The following is a 25,766-nucleotide window of genomic DNA, read 5'->3' on the forward strand; positions in this document are numbered from 1 at the left end:
TATAAATAGTTTTATACCTTTCCGCAGATAGAATTGTAAGAAAGCCTATATCTAAGAGATCTACAGACAGTTCTTTGGACTTCGTGGTATAGTTTCTGCTCGGACATGTTGACCATTTACGTTTGAAATTAGCAAATTAATCACATACCTTGTAGAAATACTTTTAATTATTATTTGTATGATAACTACAGGTCTATCGATAATTGTACACATTTTCGCCCTAATTATTAATTTACAAAATATACAGGACGGGACTCTTATTGTGAAGGATTCCAAATATCCGTGACCTGGAAGTGCTTAGCTATTCTTGCCTGTTTCACACGGAGTAGGTCATGTGTGCAAACAAGAGTGTGTGTAATGCAATGAATATTGATTGTATCGTTGAGGTACAAATTTAAGAGAGACTACGAATAACCTTTTTTTTTTTATTATTCACTGTACCTACCTTCACAACAGGCTGCTGCCACCGTAGTTAGATAGCTAGTTTGTTTAAAACTCGCTGCAGTATGTGGACCGCCGATGAGATTTCCAAACTGTGCTACAAGCGCTTCAGCGAGTTGCCCAAGAGAGGAAAGCCCGAGCCGGGCAGAGAGTGGACGCTTTTGGCCGCCGTAGTAAAATGTTCAGTGTCCCCGAATCAAGAGAAAGGTGAAATATAAATGCATGTCGTTAGCTTTGCGTCATCCCCCTTCAGTTCATGTTAATACAAATATCGTACTTGTACTTGATTTTCTACCGGAGTCAATGTCAGTACAATAAAGGCTGTTTTATCTCCTTAACAGTTGAGGTAGTGTCATTGGGAACTGGCACTAAGTGTATTGGGCGCTCAGCCATGAGCTCAAGGGGTTGGTATACCTACACACATACACACACACACACTTACACACACAAGGCAGACAGGTAGTGGCTCACTCACTTTCTCATCCAATCAGGAGATGTGCTCAATGACAGCCATGCAGAAGTCATTGCCAGGAGGGGTTGCATTAGGTGAGTGTGTCATGCATGAGAGTGAGATGTGTGAGTGACATTTGTTTGTGTGTATGTATGTTTTACCCATTATAACATAAGCCTACTTTGTTTGTGCAGGTATCTGACTGAGCAGCTGCTGATGGCAGTATGTGGGCAAGGCAGCACTGTGTTCTGTCAGGGAGAGGAGATGGGAAAGTGGAAGGTACAGTCAGGGGTGTCTTTCCTGTTCTTCACAAGTCACACACCATGTGAGTTGGTTGTTTGCCATTTTGTTGTTCATGAGAACAATAGGCCTTATAGTCCCAGTCAGTATTTTACATTTAAGTCATTTAGCAGACGCTCTTATCCAGAGCGACTTACAAATTGGTGCATTCACCTTATGATATCCAGTATTAAAGTCCAGGTAGCAGATAATGGACCCTATCAGATATTTATGTAGTTGGTGCTGTATATTTAAGCAATAAGGCCCAAGGAGTTGTGATATATGGCCATTATACCATGGCTAAGGTCTGTTCTTAATCACGACGCAACGCAGAGTGCTTGGATACAGCCATTTGCCATGGTATATTGGACATATACCACAAACCCCCGAGGTGCCTTATTGCTATTATAAACTGGTTACCAAAGTAATTAGAACAGTAAAAATTAAAAATCATACCTGTGGTATACGGTCTGATATTGAACCTTTATTTAAATAGGCAAGTCAGTTAAGAACAAATTGTTATTTACAATGACGGCCTACCCCGGCCAAACCCGGGTGACGAAGGGCCAAGTGTGCGCTGCCCTATGGGACTCCCAATCACGGCCGGTTGTGATACAACCTGGATTCGAACCAGGGTGTCTGTAGTGACGCCTCTAGCACTGACATTTAGTGCCTTAGACCGCTGTGCTACTCGGGAGCCCAAAATATACCACGGCTTTCAGCCAATCAGCATTCAGGGCTCAAACCACTGTTTAAATTACTAATATACATGGGTTCTAACTTGAAAAATGATTTGTTAGTTGACAATTCATGGTACCCGCATATAAAAACCACCAAGACTGCCAGAAAGGCCCAAACGCAAGATCGCAATTTTGATGACTCACACGGTGAGCCAACCGAAGCATACTGTACATGGTAAGCTGTGGCGCACCAAGTTGTACTTCACGTTTTAGTATGGGAAACGGCTGTGAGGATTTTTCTACAATATTCACAACATATTGACACAATTACAATCGTTATAGAAGACAAATCTAATTTAATCAATTACATGTTATGAGTGAACATTATCAAGCCAGCAGCAGATGAAACAAAGTTAATTATCTCCCTATCTCCCTGGTTTTAGCTTGCGGCTATCTCTGTCTAGATGGCTAGCTTTAGGATATTTACTTGCCCATACCAGTGACAAACTTGGATATGTTGTCAACTTATGGCAGTACACAAACAAAATCTAGCTCACTTATTTGCCAGCTAGAAAGGAAACAGACACAAATGAATTCAGAAACGGATAGCAAAGTCTCCCCCAGCGCCAGACACCATCCAACGAACCAGTTCACAAAAACTGCATTCACTGGTAACATCAAGTATATATTTAGACATCAAGCTATTACACGGATAGAATCTATGGATTATCTTAAAGGAGATCTCCTTCACTTTATTGGTCACCATAAATTTGTGTGGAGTGAGCCAAGCACGGCGCCAGTTTACATCAAACGATGAAGCCCAACAAAATATCGCAGAGGGAATAGACTTCCTGTAGAAAATATCCCTTAATAAACGATTGTTGGATTTCGTATCTAGTAGACCAATGCCATTCACCTGAATATCGCTTACAATCGGAGATATTCCAAAATATGTATTATTCTGAAGTAAAATTTTTATCCCACTAGGTATAGCTTTAATAAGTGTCATATTCCTTGCTTAACAAGTGTTGCTACACCCTGCTACCAAACAAAGCTTGGCCATCTTGATAAATAAAAATGCAATTGCAAGCTAGCTCCATTAGGTGGAGGGTAAAGCCGGGAAACCGTGAAGTTGATCAATCCCCGTCGAGGGAGGAGCAGATTTATTTTGTATATGACAGTAAAACATTCTTATGATGACTGTAAAATGCGTTGGCACCTTCAATTCTTGCACATTTTCTCATAAAAAGTATATTTCAACACTGTCTGCTCAGGCAAATTTTCCGAACTGCTAAACTTGCAACCAATCAGAACTCCCGTACATACCCTTCACGATGAAGGCAGCCAATGGCCTGCTTCTATCTACGATGTAAAAACAGCCTCATAGATTTAGCCGGTGGTAACTTGTCGAATAGACACCTGCTGGAATACGATTTTAACCAATCAGGATTAGGGCCACCCGTTGTATAAAAATACATTCTACCAATGTAGAAAAGTCTGTATACATATAAGTACATAAATATACAACGATAACATATGCTAAGGGGTAAAACAAATGACAGATTATACAAAGACCTAAAAAGAAACACGCATTGATGGTTTTAACAGCTTTCTTATTAGAAGAATGTAGAATGGTCTTAATGTACTGCTTGAATTCCTGATAGAAAACACAACCAACCTGTCTATGAAGGGTGAGCCTCACTGTGACGCTGACCATTGTGGGATTGTTTCCAAAGTTAAAGCTGATGTGGAGAACACCTCAAACCCAACTTTTAGAACAATATTACAGTACTATAAAAGTTTTTTTAAGCGTTTGTAATTTGGGAACGTTCTCTCGGGGTGCTCTAGGTTACCATTATATGTGTTTCTGGCATTGAGGAATAGCTCATAGATGTCGTTTAAATAGAATGTTGCGGCCCTGCCCGCCTGTGGAGAAAACAACCCATGTTACCCTATTGGCCCACTGGTAAGAAAAGTACATGCTTAAAAATGTATTTTCAGCGAGGCCTTCTCCCAAGCGTTCTAACTACTTAGAAAAAACAAAATAATTTTCCTTCCCTCAGTTTCATGACGGCGCTAACGTTAGCCACGTGAGTGCTAGCTACCGTACCAACCAGAACTTTAAGCTAGCCAAGACCAAAAACGCAAACAAACTGACTAGCTATAAAGCTACAACTAGTGAGTGGAGTCACAAACGGACTATGATAAAATCGTTAAATGTCATACCAGTGATGCAATGTTTTCCACACACATAGCTACGTGTAGCCTACTTGAACACCGGATCCCCACATTTTTCCCGCTGTTCCACACCGAATAGCCTTAAGCCACAGCGCTCTTCTTGCAGAACCTTTTTAGCATGTTTTGTTATTTCTGTAAAAAAAAGAAAAATAAATCTACGACCAAGTTGGCTCATTTGCAATGAGGGTCAATCAAATTGTATGGGTCACATACACATGGTTAGCAGATGTTAATGCGAGTGTAGCGAAATGCTTGTGCTTCTAGTTCCGACAGTGCTAACAAGTAATCTAACAATTACAATGCGGGTCAATGGGAAAGAATGTTTGTTTCCCCAATTTCCAACTTGAGTTATGTGTTTGCTAGAATTATATATACGTACATGCATAGTTGACATACCAGTTTCCTATGATGATTAGAAGTTGTTAGAGCTGATATGCTTAATCAGTATGTTTCGCTGTTATGTCTCCAGGTGGAGATGCCTCCATCATTCCCATGATGAGTGACTGCCAATCCCAACCCTGCCCACCAATAAGGTCAGATGAGATCATCCCCAATGGAACCAATGAAAAAGCAGAAAGAGTGAACCTGAAACGCAGAGCGGAGACACAGACTGATGGGATCAATAAGCATCCTCGATTAGAAGAACCGGAGAAGTCAGAGGATGAGCTACAGTGTGGTGGGAGCCTGGTTGAAAATCTTACTGACAGCCCTGCACAGGCCCCTGCAGAGAGTCCAAGGTCGGAGGGGGAGAATGTGCTGACCAACGTGGTGTTAAAACAAAGGGACAATGCTTTGACACAACAGTCTCTACAGGACATACACCGGACAGGTGCTAAGTGTGTCCCTGGAGGACCAGAGGATCCCCTCCAGCCCGGGTTAGGGTACCACAGTACTGGGCTGCTGAGAGTGAAGCCTGGTCGGGGGGAGCCCACTCTGTCTCTCTCCTGCAGTGACAAGCTGGCCCGGTGGGCAGTGCTAGGTTTCCAGGGTGCGCTGCTCTCCCATTACCTACAGGGGGCAGTCTACTTCAGCACAATAGTGGTGGGGAGATGTCCATACAGCCATGAGGCCATGCAGAGAGCTCTGATCACCAGGTGAGCTAGCTACTACATATGGAAAGGGGGATACCTTAAGGGTTTAGGACTCTGAAAGAGTAAGAATAATGGGAAGTTGAGAGAAAATGTTAGAAGATGTTGAATGTGGAGGTGGGGCAGCTGGGGTATGAGAACAGTTTGTTAGTAAATACAGAGGGTTACAGTTGAGTGGGAGGGACACCAATCTTTAAATTCCCACCATGTCGTCAATGTCCTGTTTGGCCTCTTTGCTAGCATGTGTTGTTTGTGTCATGTTTGTGTGAGCCACCAGCTGTGGTTTCATTGACCACCATCTCTGGTGGCTCATCATGTTACATGGCTGCTCACTAAGCCCTGGTGGTGTGAATTGTGAAGTAGCAAAGCCTATAACCTGTTAATGATATAGCCTTGCAAACTGCCTTTTTATGTCCCATATTTGTGTTTTTATGTTTCTGTTTGGATGTGTGTGAGACAGATTAGGGAAACAGATAGTGATTAGTGAACCCTCTGTTTAAGCAGATTTTAGTATAACTAGAAGTGATTGGTTCCTCTGTGTTTCTACAGGTGTTCTGAGGTGACAGCCCTGCCTGCTGGCTTCACAGTGCAGCCTCCAGAGCTCCTGCAGTCCAGCCTGGAGTTTGCTCACAGCCAGGCACAGACTGAGCACAATCATCAGCCCGGCAAGGGCAGAGTCTCACCTTGTGGCGCAGGTGGGATTTTTTATTACTTTTTTTTTACCCCTGTCTAGCTAAAAGGCCCAATGCAGGCTTTTTTTATGTCAATATCAAAAATAATTTGTTTAACAATTAAGTACCTTAGAGTATAGATGTCCATTAAAATGGGCAAAAATTAGCTAACATTTTTTGGGGGAATGGTCTGAGTGAGAAGGGGAAAACAGCTAGTTTTCAGTTATTGGCAGAGAGGTTTGGAACTCTTTGTTATTGGTCTATTAACCAATTTACCGCATGGTGATGTCACCATGGAAAGCTGAAACTCCCGCCCATGCAAACCTGTTGATTAGAAGTTCCTGTGAAGATTGTATTTCCAACCAGCAACTATCAGGAAATAACACTAATTTTAAAAAAAATCACACTTTTACAGTGTTAGTTTCAGCTGTTGTACAATGTAATGTAAAAAAGAGGGGGAATTTTTTTTTGACTGCAATGGGATTTTATCTTTTATAAATTGAATAATTTAGAAATAATCAATTTTTCACATAGAACATAGATGTGACAATTGCCTGCTACAGTGCCTTTCCATTTAACGATCTTGTGACGATTTAAAACAGCTTGATGTAATGACATCACACAAAAAAATAAACTAGAATGTGGATAAAAAATTCCACAGGGCACACACACCACATAATTTCAATGTTGATAATTGGGGTTATGTATCAAAAATGTATTAAAATGTTTTTTTATTCCAATCTACACACAATACCCCATGACAAAGCGAAAACTTTTTTTTGTTTTGTTGCTAATTTATGAAAAATATAACATTTGAAATATCACATTTACGTAAGTATTCAGACCCTTTACTGAGTACTTGGTTGAAGCACCTTTGACAACGATTACAGCCTTAAGTCTTCTTGAGTATGACGCTACAAGCGGAGCACACCTGTATTTGGAGAGTTTCTCCCATTCTTTTCTGCAGATCCTCTCAAGGTCTGCAGATCCTCTCAAGGTCTGCAGGTCCTCTCAAGGTCTGCAGGTCCTCTCAAGGTCTGCAGGTCCTCTCAAGGTCTGCAGGTCCTCTCAAGGTCTGCAGGTCATCTCAAGGTCTGCAGGTCATCTCCAGAGATGTTCAATCAGGTTCAAGTCTGGGCTCTGACTGGGCCATTCAAGGACATTCAGAGACTTGTCCCGATGCCACTCCATCAAGGATCTCTGTACTTTGCTCTGTTCCTCTTTCCCTCGATCTTGACTAGTCTCCCAGTCCCTGCCACTGAAAAACATCCCCACAGCATGATGCTGCCATCGCCATTCTTCACCGTAGGGATGGTGCCAGGTTTCCTCCAGGTTTCCTCCAGACATGACGCTTGGCATTCAGGCCAAAGAGTTCAATCTTGGTTTCATCAGACCAGAGAATCTTGTTTCTCATGGTCTGAGAGTCCTTGTCATGTGCCTTTTACTGAGGAGTGGCTTCCGTCTTGTCACTTTACCATAAAGGCCTGATTGGTGGAGTGCTGCAGAGATGGTTCTCCTTCTGGAAGGTTCTCCCATCTCAACAGAGAAATTCTGGAGCTCTGTCAGAATGACCATCGGGTTCTTGGTCACCTCCCTGACCAAGGCCCTTCTCCCGCGATTGCTCAGTTTGGCCAGGCGGCCAGCTCTAGGAAGAGCCTTGGTGGTTCCAAACTTCTTCCATTTAAGAATGATGGAGGCTACTGTGTTCTTGGACATTCAATGCTGCAGAAATGTTTTGGTACCCTTCCCCAATCTGTGCCTCGACACAATCCTGTCTCTGAGCTCTACGGACAATTCCTTCGACCTCATGGCTTGGTTTTTGCTCTGACATGCACTGTCAGCTGTGGGACCTTTTTATATAGACGTGTGTGTGTGTGTGTGTGTGTGTGTGTGTGTGCCTTTCCAAATCATGTCCAATGAATTGAGTTTACCGCAGGTGGGCTCAAATCAAGTTGTATTTGTATACATTATGGGTCCCCTTTAGCTGCTGCCAAGGTAGCAGCTGCTCTTCCTGGGGTCCAGCAAAGTTAAGGCAATTTATACAATTTTAAAAACATTACAATACATTCACAGATTTCACAACACACTATGTGCCCTCAGGCCCCTACTCCACCACTACCACATATCTACAGTACCAAATCCATGTGTACGTGTGTGTAGTGCGTATGCTATCGTGTGTGTATGCATATGTCTGTGCCTGTTTGTGTTGCTTCACAGTCCCCACTGTTCCATAAGGTGTATTCATCTAATTTTACTGCTTGCTTAAGTTACTTGATGTGGAATAGAATTCCATGTTGTCATGGCTCTATGTAGTACTGTCCGCCTCCCATAGTCTCTTCTGGACTTGGGGGCTGTGAAGAGACGTCTTGTGGGGTATGCATGGGTGTCCGAGCTGTGCGCCAGTAGTTCAAACAGACAGCTCGGTGCATTCAACATGTCAATACCTCTCATAAATACAAGTAGTGATGAAGTCAATCTCTCTTCCACTTTGAGCCAGGAGAGATTGACATGCATATTATTAATATTAGCTCTCTGTGTACATCCAAGGGCCAGCCGTGCTGCCCTGTTTTTAGCCAATTGCAATTTTCCTAAGTCCTTTTTTGTGGCACCTGACCACGCACCTGAACAGTAGTCCAGGTGCAACAAAACTAGAGCCTGTAGGACCTGCCTTGTTGATAGTGATTTTAAGAAAGTAGAGCATTGCTTTATTGTGGACAGACTTCTCCCCATCTTAGCTACTACTGCATCAATATGTTTTGACCATGACAGTTTACGATCTAGTGTTACTCCAAGCAGTTTAGTCACCTCAACTTGCTCAATTTCCACATTATTCATCACGAGATGTAGTTGAGGTTTAGGGTTTAGTGAATGATTTGTCCCAAATACAATGCTTTTAGTGTTAGAAATATTTAAGAATAACTTATTTCTTGCCACCCACTCTGAAACTAACTGCAGCTCTTTGTTAAGTGTCGCAAATAATTTCAGTCACTGTAGTAGCTGACGTATAGTGTTGCGTCATCCGTATACAGATGCATTGGCTTTACTCAATGCCATTGGCATGTTGTTAGTGAAGATTGAAACAATGAAGGGGCCTAGACAGCTGCCCTGGGGAATTCCTGATTCTACCTGGATTATGTTGCAGAGGCTTTCATTAAACACCCTCTGTGTTCTGTTAGACAGGTAACTCTTTATCCACAGTATAGCAGGGCTGTAAAGCCATAACACACATACGTTTTTCCAGCAGCAGACTATGATGGATAATGTCAAAAGCCGCTCTGAAGTCTAACAAGACAGATCCCACAATCCTTTTATCATGCTTGTTGAATTTCCTTCCCTACAAGCATACTGAAAGTTAGTTGTCAATTGTTGTTTACTGTAAAATACCATTGTATCTGGTCAAACACCATTTTTTTCCCCAGAAGATTACTAAAGGTTGGTAACAGGCTGATTGGTCGGCTATTTGAGCCAGTAAAGGGGGCTTTACTATTCTTAGGTAGCGGAATGACTTTTGCTTCCCTCCAGGCCTGGGGGGCACATACTTTCGAGTAGGCTTAAATTGGAAATGTGGCAATATCGTCCGCTATTATCCTCAGTAATTGTCCATCTTGGGGGAAAAAATACTACTACTCCCTTCACAGAACAACGCAAACTGTCTCTAACCAGAATAGAAAGAGGAGTGGGAGTACATTTATGTGTCTAGTTTGAGGAACGGACGCCTCACAAGTCCTCAACTGGCAGCTTCATTAAATAGTACCTGCAAAACACCAGTCTCAATGTCAACAGTGAGGAGGCGACTCCGGGATGCTGGCCTTCTATGCAGAGTTCCCGACCATTTGATTTACAGTTGTGCACCGGGGCCTCCCTCTCTTTCTATTCTGGTTTGAGCCAGTTTGCGCTGTTCTGTGAAGGGAGTAGTACACAGCGTTGTACGAGATCTTCAGTTTCTTGGCAAAACCTCACATGGAATAGCCATAATTTCTCAGAACAAGAATAGACTGATGAGTTTCAGAAGAAAGGTCTTCGTTTCTGGCCATTTTGAGCCTGTAATCGAACCCACAAATGCTGATGCTCCAGATACTCAACTAGTCTAAGGCCAGTTTTATTGCTTCTTTAATCAGAACAGTTTTCAGCTGTGCTAACATAATTGCAAAAGTTTTTTTATTTTTTATGATCAATTACCCTTTTAAAATGATACACTTGGATTAGCCTACACAACGTGCCATTGGAACACAGGAGTGAGTGATGGTTTCTGATAATGGGCCTCTACGCCTACGTAGATGTTTCCAGCTACAATAGTCATTTACAACATTAACAATGTCTACACTGTATTTCTGATCAATTTGATGTTATTTTAATGGACCAAAAATTTGCTTTTCTTTCCAGAACAAGGACATTTCGAAGTGACCTCAAACTTTTGAATGGTAGTGTACTTGGATGTGTAGATGACAGTGTTTGTTGCTGGCATGTCATGCCTAAGGTTGCTCATCTTGCCAATGAAAAAATCATTAAAGTAGGTGGCAATATCAGTTGGTTTTGTGATGAATGAGGCATCTGATTCAATGAATGATGAATCAGATGAGTCTTTTTTCCCAAAATGTTAATTAAGGTGCTCCAAAGCTATTTACAATCCTTCTTTGTCATTTATCTTTGTTTCATAGTTTAGTTTCTTATTTTTATTCAGTTGAGTCACCTGATTTCTTCATTTGCAATACGTTTGCCAATTGGTTGTGCAGCCAGACTTATTTGTCATTCCTTTTGCCTCATCCATTCCTTTTTGCCCTTAATGGGTGCATGCTTATTAGTAACTGGAATAAGCAATTTCATTAATGTTTCAAGTGCAGCATCTGTTTGCTCCTCATTACACACCACGGACCAATAAATATTCTTTACATCAACAACATAGGAATCACTACCAAAACCTCTTATACACTATATTAGGCCCAGCCTTTGTAGAATCATATCAATGATAATCAATGGAAACGGCATGCACCTGAGCTCAATTTCGAATCTCATAGGAAAGTGTCTGAATACTTATGTATGTAAGGTTTTTCTGTTTATTTTTAATAAATGTGCTCAAATTGTCATGGGGTATTGTGTGTGTGTGTGTGTGTGTGTGTGTGTGTGTGTATTGAGGAAAACAATTAATTTAATCAATTTTATACTAATGCTGTAACTTCACAAAATGTAGAAAAAGTAAAGTGGTCTGAATACTTAACAAATGCGCTGTATGTACATACAGTGGCTTGTGAAAGTATTCACACCTCCTCCTCCCCACCCCTTGGCAGTTTTCCTATTTTGTTTCCTTACAACCTGGAATTAACATGGATTTGGGGGGGGGGTTGTTGTATCATTTGATTTACACAACATGCCTACCACTTTGAAGATAAAATATTTTGTTTCTTCTGAAACAAACAAGAAATTACACAAAAAAAACAACTTGAGTGTGCACAACTATTCACCCCCCCAAAGTCAATACTTTATTGACCCTCCTTTTGCAGCAATTACAGCTGCAAGTAGCATGTTCTGGGTATGTCTCCAGAAGCTTGGCACATCTAGCCACTGGGATTTTTGCTCTTTCATCAAGGCAAAACTGCTCCAGCTCCTTCAAGTTGGATGGGTTCCGCTGGTGTACAACAATCTTTAAGTCATACCACAGATTCTCAATTGGATTGAGATCTGGGCTTTGACTCTGCCATTCCAAGACATTTAAATGTTTCCCCTTAAACCACTCAAGTGTTGCTTTAGCAGTATGCCTAGGGTCATTGTCCTGCTGGTGAACTTCTATCCCAGTCTCAAATCTCTGGAAGACTGAAACAGGATTCCCTCAAGAATTCCCTGTATTTAGCGCCATCCATCATTCCTTCAATTCGAACCAGTTTCCCAGTCCCTACTGATGGAAAAACATCCCCACAGCATGAGGCTGCCACCACCATGCTTCACTGTGATGGTGATGGTGTTGGGATGGTGTTCTCGGGGTGATGAGAGGTGTTGGGTTTGCGCCCGACATAGTGTTTTCCTTGATGGCCAAAAAGCTCAATTTTAGCTCATCTGACCAGAGTACCTTCTTCCGTATGTTTGGGGAGTCTCCCACATGCTTTTTGACGAACACCAAACGTGTTTGCTTATTCTTTTCTTTAAGCAATAACTTTTTTTCTGGCCACTCTTCCGTGAAGCCCAGCTCTGTGGAGTGTACGGCTTGAAGTGGTCCTATGGACAGATACTCCAATCTCCGCAGCTCCTTCAGGGTTATCTTTGGTCTCTTTGTTGCCTCTCTGACTAATGCCCTCCTTGCCTGGTCTGAGAGTTTTGGTGGGCAGCCCTCTTTTGGCAGGGTTGTTGTGGTGCCATATTCTTAAACATTTTTAATAATGGATTTAATGGTGCTCCATGGGATGTTCAAAGTTTGATATTTTTTTATAACCCAACCCTGATCTGAACTTCTCCACAACTTTGTCCCTGACCTGTTTGGAGAGCTCCTTGGGCTTCATGGTGCCGCTTGCTTAGTGGTGTTGCAGACTCTGGGGCCTTTCAGAACAGGTGTGTGTATAGATATATATATGAGATCATGTGACTCTTAGATTGCACACAGGTGGGCTTTATTTAACTAATTATGTGACTTCTGAAGGTAATTGGTTGCACCAGATCTTATTTAGGGGCTTCATAGCAAAGGGGTGAATACATATGCACGTAAAACTTCTCATTTTATTTATTTATTTTTTTACTTAAAAAAAAAATATATATATATATATATATTAGAATTTGAAACACGTCATTTTTTTAAATTTCACTTCACCAATTCGGACTATTTTGTGTACGTCCATTACATTAAATCCAAATAAAAATCAATTTCAATTGCAGGTTGTAATGCAACAAAATAGGAAAAACGCCAAAGGGGATTAATACTTTTGCAAGGCACTGTATCGATCTCAATTACCTCGTGTATATAGCCAAGTTAACGTTACTGATTGTTTATCTATTATTACTTTTATTACGTGTTTTATTTTTCTATTATTTCTCAATTTTCTTTGTCTGAATTTTTGGGAAGGGCCCGTAAGGAAGCATTTCACAGTTAATCCACACCTGTTGTTTATGAAGTATGTGACAAATTAGATTTATAGTTACATGATGATATCACATGCTCCGCATACCTTCAAAATTATTTGGCAATCATCGTTAATTCGATAAAACACAGTTTCCATACATTTTTTTTAGACCAGTTCTCCTGTAGCTGCCGTTTCCATTACACATGTTACGTATTTTTTGCGATATTGCTTTTGTTGAATAACCCTGCCTACTGTCTCAATACGTAACACCATGTTCTTCATTCTTCACCCTATTTGTCCCCTGTCATCTCATTTCACTGCATTTCACCGCATGTGCTCTTTCTAACTATCCGAATCGTTTCTCAGCCTAAGGGTCTTGTCTGTTTTTATGTAATCTATTTGCTGATCTGCATGAGTCATGAATGTTAACTCTCCTGTTTTCAGCTATCAGCTGGTGCGCTGTGTCAGATCAGCCACTAGATGTCACTGCTAATGGCTATAAACATGGAGTGACCAAGAAGGCTCTGGGCACATCAAAAGCAAGGTAAGAGCCAGTACTTTACAAAAACAAATAGGTTTGTTGTTTAGGCACAAGTTAGAAATATGTTATCTGGCCAGTTCCTTTTTCATGTGTCAACCCAGAATTATTAAAAACCTTCTGTGCACCCTAAATGAAAGCACAGGCTGCCTCTCATCACGTTGGTATCTGTATTGTGTTAAGTCCCCTGAACTTCAGATTGACGGCTGACTTTGTCTTTTCAGGTCTCTTATTTGCAAAGTGGAACTCTTTCATTCTTTCCTGTCACTGCTGGCTGTCACTGACAAGTCCCACCTCCCTGAATCTCTAAGGTAATTGTCCCTCTGAGAAGAACAGATGGCTGCTGGTATCATAATGTAATTTCTAAATATCCTGTTCTCAACCGTTTTATTCTGTTTGATTAGTGGATAACTTGCTGTCTGTGTAAAGTTCCAAAAATATTCTATAAATTAATTTAAGAGGGGTTTCAATTTCCTGCATATGATTTGATATTAGATCAAACGTGTCTGTGAGAATCCATTAACAAAAAATATAACAAAATATACAGTCACTTTACAACACAGTATACAAAAAAAGTACAGCCTTTATACACAACGGTATACACATTTAAACAAAAATACATAAGGCTTCACAGGCATTTAGAGTTCGCTTTGCTCATCTGTTTACATTTTTTTAAGTTACATTTTTCTTTAGCCCACTTCCATTTATGTATAAAATATTTACCATCGTAAAAATATTATATGTATACTTTGTTCTGATCCAAATCCTGATTTATTAAGTAAAAGTAAAATATCCTTACCATTAAGCTGAACCCTAGAACCAGTTGATCTAAAAAATAATGCTCAAGATCTGTCCCAAAAAATCTTAGTGGCAATACAATCATAGAATAAATGACTTGGAGTTTAATTTTCTATTTGACAAAAAGCACACTTTAAATCAATATCAATTTAAAATCTTGAAAGTTCCTGGTTAACTGGATAAATTAAGTGAATGATTTTAAAAGACACTTAATGGACTTTGTTAGTGACGCTATACTTTTTATTTCAATTCCATACCGCTGGGGGCCTCCCGAGTGGCACAGCGGTCTAAGGCACTGCATCGCGGTCTAAGGCGCTGCATCACAGTGCTTAAGGTGTCACTAAAAACCCGGGTTCGATCACAGGCTGTGTCACAGCCGGCCGTGACTGGGCCATGAGGCGGCACACAATGGGTCCAGCGTTGTCTGGATTATGGAGGGTTTGGCCGGCCGGGATTTCCATGTCTCGTTGCGCTCTAGTGACTCCTTGTGGCGGGCCAGGTGCCTGCAAGCTGACTTTTAAGCGAGCAGTGTGTCGAGAAGCAGTGCGGCTTGGCAGCGTCGTGTTTCGAAGTATGCTTGGCCCTCGACCTTCGCCTCTCCCGAGTCTGTAAAGGAGTTGCAGCGATGGGACAAGACTTTAACTACCAATTTGGATATCATGAATTTGGGGAGGAAAAAGTGAATTCCGTATACTGGAGGAAGAAAAGCAGGCTCGGTACATGTCTTCCGAATATCACTAGTGCACTTCTTTTTTATCCTTGAGGCACACATCATGTAATGGGACGCTAAAACGTAATTCCTCTCATAAACATACATTTCCCTGTCTTATAAGACCTGTAGGTATTGCGTCAAACTATGGCATACTCCTTCACATCATTGGAATTCCATATTTATTAAAAAAACTCAACAATTTATACAGTTGTCCATTTTCATTAAATAATTGTCTTTTCAGCTTCTGTGCTCTCTGAAATAATGGCAGGGATTATACAACAAGAAGAGTAAGACTAAAAATGATATCCTGCACACTAACATTATCTCGATTTTATTTGTCCTATTGGAGTGTATCAACATTTTAATTGTTCATGGGAGCAGTATGCCCAATGAGTGCTTTCTATTTTTTTAAAGGGTCAAGTTACCAGTTAATACGATTTGTAAAAGTTCAAATACATTCACATAGCTATACACACACCATTCACATAGCTATATACACAACACACACTGCTGCTAAAGTCTGAGCCTCTCCACTGGAGAACTCAGACACAGGAAATGAAGCAGTGTTGGCGGGGCATGGAGGATTGAGGTGGATGTCCAGGCTGATGAAATGCAGGGTCTGGGCCTCAGAGCCCCTAAGGGCATCTTTACACTACTTTGACGCCACAAACTAGGTCAATTAGAGATACTTGTGTAGTGTAAAGAGACAGATCTAGATTCAAATCTCTCACTACCTCCGGCGGTAGTGTGGGAGACATCTATGCTAGAGGTTGATTCTGGAACAGGACTCCCGCGGGTCTTGCCGGAATGGGAGTGAAGTTCAAGAGTAAAGTTCGGGACAGGATCGACAGCCATAAACAGTTTTTTAAAACAGTAGCTCTCAAGACTGAGGGTTGATCACATGTGTTTTATACCGTTGCCCAACAGGCATTCTAATTTCTGGGGGTTAAGTGCCGTGCAGAACGACAGGAGATGGTACATGGGATCAGAGAGGGGGTTATAGGACTGTTGCCGGATTGGGACAGGAATGAATTTTCGCTCCTGTGTCATCCTCTAATCTACACCACATACAGAAGTACCCCCCCCCCCCTGAGTAGTACAGTCAACAGCTCTCCCACACCACATGTCCCTGCAAGAATTACCTTAAAACCAGTAGACAGCATTTTTGCTCTGTTATAAGCAGTCTCACATTGCCCTTTATGCTTGTAAACTGTGTACAGGTTGAAAATGGCAGATTTAAACATTGATAATGCCCTAAATTGGAAAGCAGTGGATGTACTGTAACATGCTATACACTGCTATTCATGCTTGACCATTTCTACTCCCCTTTCTGGGATGGCTACAACGCCCCCACTCCCCAAGCCCCCCTTGGCAAATCAGATCACGCTTCCATTTTGCTCCTCCCCTCCTACAGACAGAAATGTAAACAGGAAGTACCTGAGGTAAGGACTGTTCAACGTTGGTCAGACCAATCAGAATCTATACCTCAACATTGCTTTGATCACGCGGACTGGGATATGTTCTGGGTTGCCTCTGAGAATAGTATGGATGTATACACTGGCTGTGACAGAGTTTATCATGAGGTGCATAGAGGATGTTGTTCCCACTGTGACAATCTGAACTTACCCAAACCAAAAACTGTGGATCGATGGCAGCATGCTCCAACAGATTCATGAATGACGCAATCGACATCGCACTATCCCATCTGGACAAGAGAAATGCCTTCGTGAAACCCTCATGAACTTCTACAGTTGCACCATTGAGAGAGTCCTGTTGGGCTGAATCACCACCTGGTATGGCAATTGCACCGTCCGCAACCGCAGAGCTCTCCAGAGCGTAGGGCAGTCAGCCCAACTCATCACTGGGGACACACAGCCTGCCTCTAGGACATCTACAGCACCCGGTGTCACAGGAAGGCCAAGAAGATCATCAAGGACCTGAGCCACCTGAGCCACGGCCTGTTCACCCCGCTACCATCTAGAAGGCGGGGACCGCACAGGTGCATCAAAGGTGGGCCCGAGAGACTGGAAAAACAGCTTCCATCTCCAGGCAATCGGACTGTTAAATAGTCACCACTAGCCGGCCTCCGCCCAGGCTCCTGCCATAAATTTAGTCACTGTTACTAGCCGACTACCACACGGTACTCTACCACACACCTCAGACTGCTGCCTTATGTACATAGTCATTGTACATTGTCACACTGTCACTTTAATAATGTTTACATACTGCTTTACCCACTTCATATGTATTTACTGTATTCTAAAGGCTCATCCTATATAACTACTGCTGTACACACCTTCACTATTCATATACTGTCTATACACACCATCTACAGTACATTTGTAAAGTATTCAGACCCCTTGACTTTTTCAACATTTTGTTACGTTACAGCCTTATTCAGCAATCTACACACAATACCCCATAATGACACACTTAAAACAGGTTTTTAGAAATGTTTACACATTTATTAAAAATAAACATATCTTATTTACATAAGTGTTCAGACCCTTTGCTATGAGACTCAAAATTGAGCACTATTGCATCCAGTTTCCTTTGATCATCCTTGAGATGTTTCTACAACTTGATTGGATCCACCTGTGGTAAAGTCAATTGATTGGACATTATTTGGAAAGGCCTGTCGATATAAGGTCCCTCAGTTGACAGTGCGTGTCAAAGCAAAAACCAAGCCATGAAGTCGAAGGAATTGTCCGTAGAGCTCTGAGACAGGATTGTGTCAAGGCACAGATCTGGGGAAGGGTACCAAAACATTTCTGCAGCATTGAAGGTCTTCAGGAACACAGTTGTCACCATAAATCTTAAATGGAAGAAGTTTGGAACCACCAAGATGAGCAATTAGGGGAGAAGGGCCTTGGTCAGGGAGGTGACCAAGAACCCGATGGTCACTGACAGAACTCTAGAGTTCCTCTGTGGAGATGGGATAACCTTCAGAAGGACAACCATCTCTGCAGCACTCCACCAATCAGGCCTTTATAGTAGAGTGGCCAGACGGAAGCCACTCCTCAGTAAAAGGCACATGACAGCCCGCTTGGAGTTTGCCAAAAGGCACCTAAAGGACTCAGACCATGCGAAACAAGATTCTCTGGCCTGATGAAACCAAGATTGAACTATTTGGCCTGAATGCCAAGCATCACATCTGGAGGAAACCTGGCACCATCCCTACGGTGAAGCATGGTGGTGGCAGCATCATGCTGTGGGGATGTTTTTCAGCGGCGGGGACTGGGAGACTAGTCTGGAACGAGGGAAAGATGAACGGAGCCAAGTACAGAGATCCTTGATGAAAACCTGCTCCAGAGCTCTCAGGACCTTCGAATGGGGCGAAGGTCCAACTTCCAACAGGACAACGACCCTAAGCACACAGCCAAGACAACGCAGGAGTGAGAAACAGACACCTCAAGTCCTCAACTGGCAGCTTCATTAAATAGTACCCGCAAAACACCAGTCTCAACGTCAACAGTGAAGAGGCGACACACGGGATTCTGGCCTTCTAGGCCCTCACCACCTCCCTGTAGGCTTTCTCATCATTGTTGGTAATCAAGCCTACTACTGTTGTCTTCTGCAAACTTGATGATTTGAGTTGGAGGCATGGGTAAACAGGGAGTACAGGAGGGGGCTTAGCACGCACCCATGTGCGGCCGCGGTGTTGAGGATCAGCGAAGTGGAGATGATGTTTCCTACCTTCACCACCTGGGGGTGGCCTGTCAGGGAGTCCAGGACCCAGTTGCACAGGGCAGGGTTGAGACCCAGGGCCTCAAGCTTAATGATGAGCTTGGAGGGTACTATGGTGTTGAATGCTGAGCTATATTCAATGAACAGCATTCTTATGTAGGTATTCCTCTTGTCCAGATGAGATAGGGCAGTGTGCAGAGTGATGGCGATTGCATCGTCTGTGGATCTATTGGGGTGGTATGCAAATTGGAGTGGGTCTAGGGTGGCAGGTAAGGTTGAGGTGATCCTTGACTAGTCCCTCAAAGCACTTCATGATGACAGGTGAGTGCTACGTGGCAAGTACTTATTGACTCAAGACATTTCAGCTTTTTTTAAATTAGAAAAACATAATTCCACTTTCACATTAAGGGGTATTGTGTGTTAAGGCCATTAAGACAAAATCAGAATTGAATCAATTTTAAATTCAGGCTGTAACACAACAAAATGTGGAAAAAGACCAGGGGTGTGTCTTACGTCAGTGTGTCACTTAGGAGTGACACAATCTGACGTAAGACAATGCCCACAGAGGACAGGAATCCTTGGGGCATGTTTCCACACCCTGGGAAAAAATATTTCATTTCCTCAGTAGCATGACAAGGGTTCATTCCACATAAATATAATTACTTATTGTATAGTTAATTTATCTAATATCTTGTGATTTGAGGTTAATATTCCATGGTAACTGCCACTGAGGTTCTGTGTTTGTTGATTGTTGTCTGTAGGGGAAAGGAGCTCCAGACGTACTGGGACTACAAGCAGGTGGCTCAGTCGTACCAGCAGGCCTCGCTGCAGCTGCGCTCACAGGCCTTCCCACTGTGGCTCCGCAGTGATCGCGACCTGCTGCAGTTTCACTGAAACACAGTACAACTGTGTACTAACCAGAAACCGGTTAGTACAGAATGCTGTGTGATTATTAGAGGGACATAGCCAAAAACAGGTGAAAGGACACATATACTGTCGTGAAGCATTATTGTACTTGTAGATGTGCCAAGGAGGCGATGACCAATTTTGGCAGGACATGCAAAGGCATGAGTTCAGAAAGGGCTTGGAGCTCACATGGTCAGTATCTCCATCTAGCCTATTCAGATATAAATCGCTTGGCTTGGAATGCGTTAACATTCCACTAGAACAATGCCTGACCTGTTTTTTAAACTTATTTGTTATCTGTTCATTCTCACATTATGTTCTTGAGATCTGCGTCATTGATTTGTGTGGCAATCTTTGTTCCTGTATATCCAGAATTTTATGTTTTATTATTACAGTATTACTTCTGAATATTTTTCTGTTGCTAAAAATGGATTGGTTGTTTTGAATGAGTACAGATAGAGTAATTTTGTGTTTTTATTGATTAGGTAGTCCAGCTACCTTTCATTTCATATATTCAAAATGTTTGGTATATATTGTCTTTAAAGATAAACAAATCCAACATTGTTAAATTAAAACAAAAAAGTTATTACTGTATATAACTGATTATCTTTAACTGCTAATAGTACTGCAATAACATTGCCAAACTTATTTTTCCTTTCCCTAAAAGTAATGTTAAACAGCCATCACTAGCACAGAGAGGCAGCTGCCTACTTAGACATGATATCATTGGCAACTTTAATAAATGGAACACTAGTCACTTTAATAATGCCACTTTAAGAATGTTTACATATCTCGCATTACTCATCTCATATGTACAGTTGAAGTCGAAGTTTACATACACTTAAGTTGGAGTCATTAAAACTCGTTTTTCAACCACTCCATAAATTTCTTGTTAACAAACTGTAGTTTTGGCAAGTCGGTTAGGACATCTACTTCGTGCCTTAAACAAGTAATTTTTCCAACAATTGTTTACAGACAGATTATTTCACTTATAATTTAACAATTCCAGTGGGTCAGAAGTTTACATACACTAAGTTGACTGTGCCTTTAAACAGCTTGGAAAATTCCAGAAGATTATGTTATGGTTTTAAAAGCTTCTGATTTGCTAATTGACATCATTTGAGTCAATTGGAGGTGTAAATGTGGATGTATTTTAAGGCCTACCTTCAAACTCTGTGCCACTTTGCTTGACAACATGGGAAAATCGAAAGAAATCAGCCAAGACCTCAGAAAAGAAATTGTAGAACTCCACAAGTCTGGTTCATCCTTGGGAGCAATTTCCAAATGCCTGAAGGTACCACGTTCATCTGTACAAACAATAGTACGCAAGTATAAACACCATGGGACCATGCAGCCGTCATGCTGCTCTGGAAAGAGACGCGCTCTGTCTCCTAGAGATGAACGTACTTTGGTGCGAAAAGTGCAAATCAATCCCAGAACAACAACAAAGTACGTTGTGAAGATGCTGGAGGAAACGGGCACAAAAGTATCTATATCGACATAACCTGAAAGGCCGCTCAGCAAGGAAGAAGCCACTGCTCCAAAACAGCCATAAAAAAGCCAGACTACGGTTTGCAACTGCACATGGGGACAAAGATTGTACTTTTTGGAGAAATGTCCTCTGATCTGATGAAACAAAAATAGAACTGTTTGGCCATAATGACCATCGTTATGTTTGGAGGAAAAAGGGGGGCGCTTGCAAGTCGAACAGTACCATCCCAACCGTGAAGGACTGGGGGTGGCAGCATCATGTTGTGGGGGTGCTTTGCTGCAGAAGGGACTGGTGCACTTCACAATATAGATGGCATCATGAGGAAGGAAATTTATGTGGATATATTGAAGCAACATCTCAAGACATCAGTCAGGAAGTTAAAGCTTGGTTGCAAATGGGTCTTCCAAATGGACAATTACCCCAAGCATACTTCCAAAGTTGTGGCAAAATGGCTTAAGGACAACAAAGTCAAGGTATTGGAGTGGCCATCACAAAGTCCTGACCTCAATCCTATAGAAAATGTGTGGGCAGAACTGAAAAAGTGTGTGCGCGCAAGGAGGCCTACAAACCTGACTCAGTTACACCAGCTCTGTCAGGAGGAATGGGCCAAAATTCACCCAACTTATTGTGGGAAGCTTGTGGAAGGCTACCTGAAACGTTTGACCCAAGTTCAACAATTTAAAGGCAATGCTACCAAATACTAATTGAGTGTATGTAACCTTCTGACCCACTGGGAATGTGATGAAAGAAATAGAAGCTGAAATAAATCATTCTCTCTACTATTATTCTGACATTAAACATTCTTAAAATAAAGTGGTGATCCTAAGACAGGGAATTTTTACTTGGATTTAATGTCAGGAATTGTGCAAAACTGAGTTTAAATGTATTTGGCTAAGGCGTATCTCAACTTACGACTTCAACTGTATATACTGTATTCTACACTATCTATTGCATCTTAGACGCTCTGTCACTGCTCATCCATACATTTATATATTCTTATCCAATTCCTTTACTAGCTTGTGTGTATTCGGTTTTGTTGTGGAATTGTAAGATATTACCTGTTAAATACTGCTACACTGTCAGATCTAGAAGCATAAGCATTCCGCTACACTCGCAACATCTGCTAACCATGTGTATGTGACCAGTAAGATTTGATCAAATGTACAATTTATAGTTTCAATATGATACTGAACTCAGCAAAAAAAGAAACATCTTCTCACTGTCAACTGCGTTTATTTTCAGCAAACTTAACGTGTAAATATTTGTATGAACATAAGATTCAACAACTGAGACAAAAACTGAACAACTTCCACCGATGTGACGAACAGAAATTGAATAATGTGTCCCTGAACAAAGGGGGGGTCAAAATCAAAAGTAACAGTCAGTATCTGGTGTGACCACCAGCTGCATTAAGTACTGCAGTGCATCTCCTCATGGACTGTACCAGATTTGCTCGTTCTTGCTGTTCTTAGAGTTCGCTAAGAGCCTTATGATCGACCCTCGAGGATGCTTCAGAGGGTTCTTCCAAAAGATCAAGACTGCAGACCAGCCCTACCAGGAGGCCTTTACTGAACAAGTGTTCCTAAAACATGTTTGATTCAAATATCTTATTTCTGTCGCACCCAAACCTCCTGCCTCACGTCACCCCCAAATGAAAGGAAAATAATGTTACATGCCCCACTCTTCCACCAAGGCACCTGCAAGTTCCCGGACATTTCTGGGGGGAATGGCCCTAGCCCTCACCCTCCAATCCAACAGGTCCCAGACGTGCTCAATGGGATTGAGATCTGGGCTCTTCGCTGGCCATGGCAGAACACTGACATTCCTATCTTGCAGGAAATCACGCATAGAACGAGCAGTATGGCTGGTGGCATTGTCATGCAGGTGGGTCATGTCAGGATGAGCCTGCAGGAAGGGTACCACACTAGGGAGGAGGATGTCTTCCCTGTAACGCACAGCATTGAAATTGCCTGCAATGACAACATGCTCAGTCCGATGATGCTGTGACACACCGCCCCAGAACATGACGGACCCTCCACCTCCAAATCGATCCCGCTCCAGAGTACTGGCCTCCGTGTAACGCTCATTCCTTCGACGATAAACGCGAATCCGACCATCACCCCTGGTGAGACAAAACCGTGACTCGTCAGTGAAGAGCACTTTTTGCCAGTCTTGTCTGGTCCAGCGCCGGTGGTTTTGGGGACCTGCCTTACTACAGGCCTATAAGCCCACAGTCCAGTCTCTCTCAGCCTATTGCGGACAGTCTGAGCACTGATGGAGGGATTGTGCGTTCCTGGTGTAACTTGGGCAGTTGTTGTTGCCATCCTGTACCTGTCCCGCAGGTGTGATGTTCGGATGTACCGATCCTGTGCAGGTGTTGTTGCACGTGGTCTGCCACTGCGAGGACGATCAGCTGTCCGTCCTGTCTCCCTGTAGCGCTGTCTTAGGCGTCTCACAGTACGGACATTGCAATTTATTGCCCTGGCCATATCTGCAGTCCTCATGCCTCCTTGCAGCATGCCTAAGGCACGTTCACGCAGATGAGCAGGGACGCTGGGCATCTTTCTTTTGTTTTTTTTCAGAGTCAGTAGAAAGGCCTCTTTAGTGTCCTAAGTTTTCATAACTGATCTTAATTGCCTACCGTCTCTAAGCTGTTAGTGTCTTAATGACCGTTCCACAGGTGCATGTTCATTAATTGTTTATGGTTCATTGAACAAGCATGGGAGCAGTGTTTTAAACCCTTTACAATGAAGATCTGTGAAGTTATTTGGATTTTTACGAATTATCTTTGAAAGACAGGGTCCTGAAAAAGGGACAGTAATACAAATGACACCGTGAGGTTTTTCTTCCACACAAATTTCTCTATTTTGATAGTGATACAATCAAGATTTTCTGGAACAAATGAGGGGGTTGTGTCAGCTCTAAAGTTGTGTGAAGGCCTAAAACCAAATTTGTTTTTTCCACTGTACACCACGAACAGAAAGCTGTCCTGGTCTCTCTCTCTCTCTCTCTCATACAGCTGGCCCATTGTCAAACTCCAAGACAGTGAAAGACATAGGTCAAACATTTTGAACATACGTTTTCAAGAACACACGAATATTTAACACGTTCTTCTCCATCCAAACACACTCAGAACCCAAACTGATGCAAATGCATTCACTCCTATACTAGTCTCGCATTGCTATACTCACAAGTCTTGTGGGAAAGCCGAAAATCAAGTACACCACACACAATACACATGCAACAACTCGTCTGATATGAGTCAACCGTGATTTGTTAGAAAATGTCATCTAACATCAGAATGGCATTGTCTAGAAGAGACGAAGCAATTGCATAAGGAAGCCAAGTTATCCATCTAATTTCAAGGCCTATTCAATCAAACCCATAACCATGTGTACTGTCTACCCAAATAATGCATTAGTAGGTACAGTGCCTTCAGAAAGTTATTCCACATTTTGTTGTTACAGCGTGAGTTCAAAATGTATTAAAAGGATTTTGTATCTCACCCATCTACACACATTACCTCATGACAGTGAAAACATGTTTTATATATTTTTAGCACATTTTATTAAATGAAATACAGAAATGTCTAATTTACATACGTTTTCACACCCCTGAGTCAATACTTTATAGAAGCACATTTGGCAGAGATTAAAGCTGTGAGTCTTTCTGGGTATGTCTCTAAGAGCTTTGCACACCTGGATTGTACAATATTTGCACATTATGCTTTTTAAAATTCTTTGCACTCTTTTAAGTTGGTTGTTGATCATTGCTAGACAGCCATTTTCAAGTCTTGCCATAGATTTTAAAGCCGATTTTAGTCAAAGCTGTAACTAGGCCACTCAGTAACATTCAATGTCATCTTGGTAAGGACCTCAAGTGTATATTTGGCCTTGTGTTTTAGGTTATTGTCCTGCTGAAATGTGAATTTGCCTCCCAGTGTCTGTTGGAAAACAGAATGAACCAGGTTTTCCTCTAGGATTTTTGCCTGTTTTTTGCTCTATTCAGTTTATTTTTATCCCAAAAAAAACTCACTAGTCCCTTGCCGATCACGAGTATACTCATAGCATGATGCAGCCACCACCATGCTTGAAAATATGAAGTGGTACTCAATGATGTGTTGTGTTGAATTTGGCCTTAATATAACGCTTTGTATTCAGGACTTAAAGTTAATTTCTTTGCTTCCTTCTTTTCAGGATGTTTTGGAATATTTCTAATTCTGTACAGGCGTCCTTCTTTTCTTTCTGTCATTTAGGTTAGTATTGTGGGCTCCTGAGTGGCGCAGCAGTCTAAGGCACTGCATCTCGGTGCTAGAGGCTTCACTACAGACCCTGCTTCGATCCCGGGCTGTATCACAACTGGCCGTGATCGGGAGTCCAATAGGGCGGCGCACAATTGGCCCAGCGTCGTCCAGGTTAATGGAGGATTTGGCCGGGGTAGGCCGTCATTGTAAAATAAGAATTTGTTCTTAGCTGACTTGCCTAGTTAAATGAAGGTTAAATAAAATAAACTACAATGTTGTTGATCCATCCTCAGTTGTTTTCCTATCACAGCCATTAAACTCTAACTGTTTTAAAGTCACCATTGGCCTCATGGTGAAAGCACTGAGCGGTTTCCTTTCTCTCCGGCAACTGAGTCAGGAAGGCTGCCTGTATCTTTGTAGTGACTTGGTGTATTGATACACCATATAAAGTGGAAGAACTTCATCATCCTCAAAGGGATATTCAATGTATGCTTTTTTT

The 25,766-nt window shown here is 42.0% G+C and overlaps 1 protein-coding gene across 3 annotated transcripts; it reads left to right on the forward strand.

The window, feature by feature from the left end:
• The first annotated feature begins 292 nt into the window (after positions 1–292).
• Positions 293–25,316, forward strand: adat1 (adenosine deaminase tRNA specific 1). 3 transcript variants are annotated; one of them, XM_014124321.2, is made up of 10 exons: positions 294–648; positions 783–845; positions 933–987; positions 1,087–1,217; positions 4,559–5,183; positions 5,727–5,872; positions 13,336–13,435; positions 13,654–13,740; positions 19,388–19,553; positions 25,280–25,316. In XM_014124321.2, exons 1-9 carry the CDS (start codon positions 507–509, stop codon positions 19,518–19,520), a joined length of 1,482 nt encoding a protein of 493 aa, XP_013979796.1. In that variant the 5' UTR covers positions 294–506; the 3' UTR covers positions 19,521–19,553; positions 25,280–25,316. The 3 variants fall into 3 exon arrangements, with proteins under 3 accessions (XP_013979798.1, XP_013979796.1, XP_013979795.1); XM_014124320.2 differs by lacking the exon at positions 25,280–25,316 and having other exon boundaries at positions 295–648; positions 19,388–20,295; XM_014124323.2 differs by lacking the exons at positions 783–845; positions 25,280–25,316 and having other exon boundaries at positions 293–648; positions 19,388–20,295.
• The last annotated feature ends 450 nt before the right edge of the window (positions 25,317–25,766 follow it).

The sequence above is a fragment of the Salmo salar genome, chromosome ssa10 (assembly GCF_905237065.1).
Source record: "Salmo salar chromosome ssa10, Ssal_v3.1, whole genome shotgun sequence".
NCBI lineage: Eukaryota > Metazoa > Chordata > Actinopteri > Salmoniformes > Salmonidae > Salmo > Salmo salar.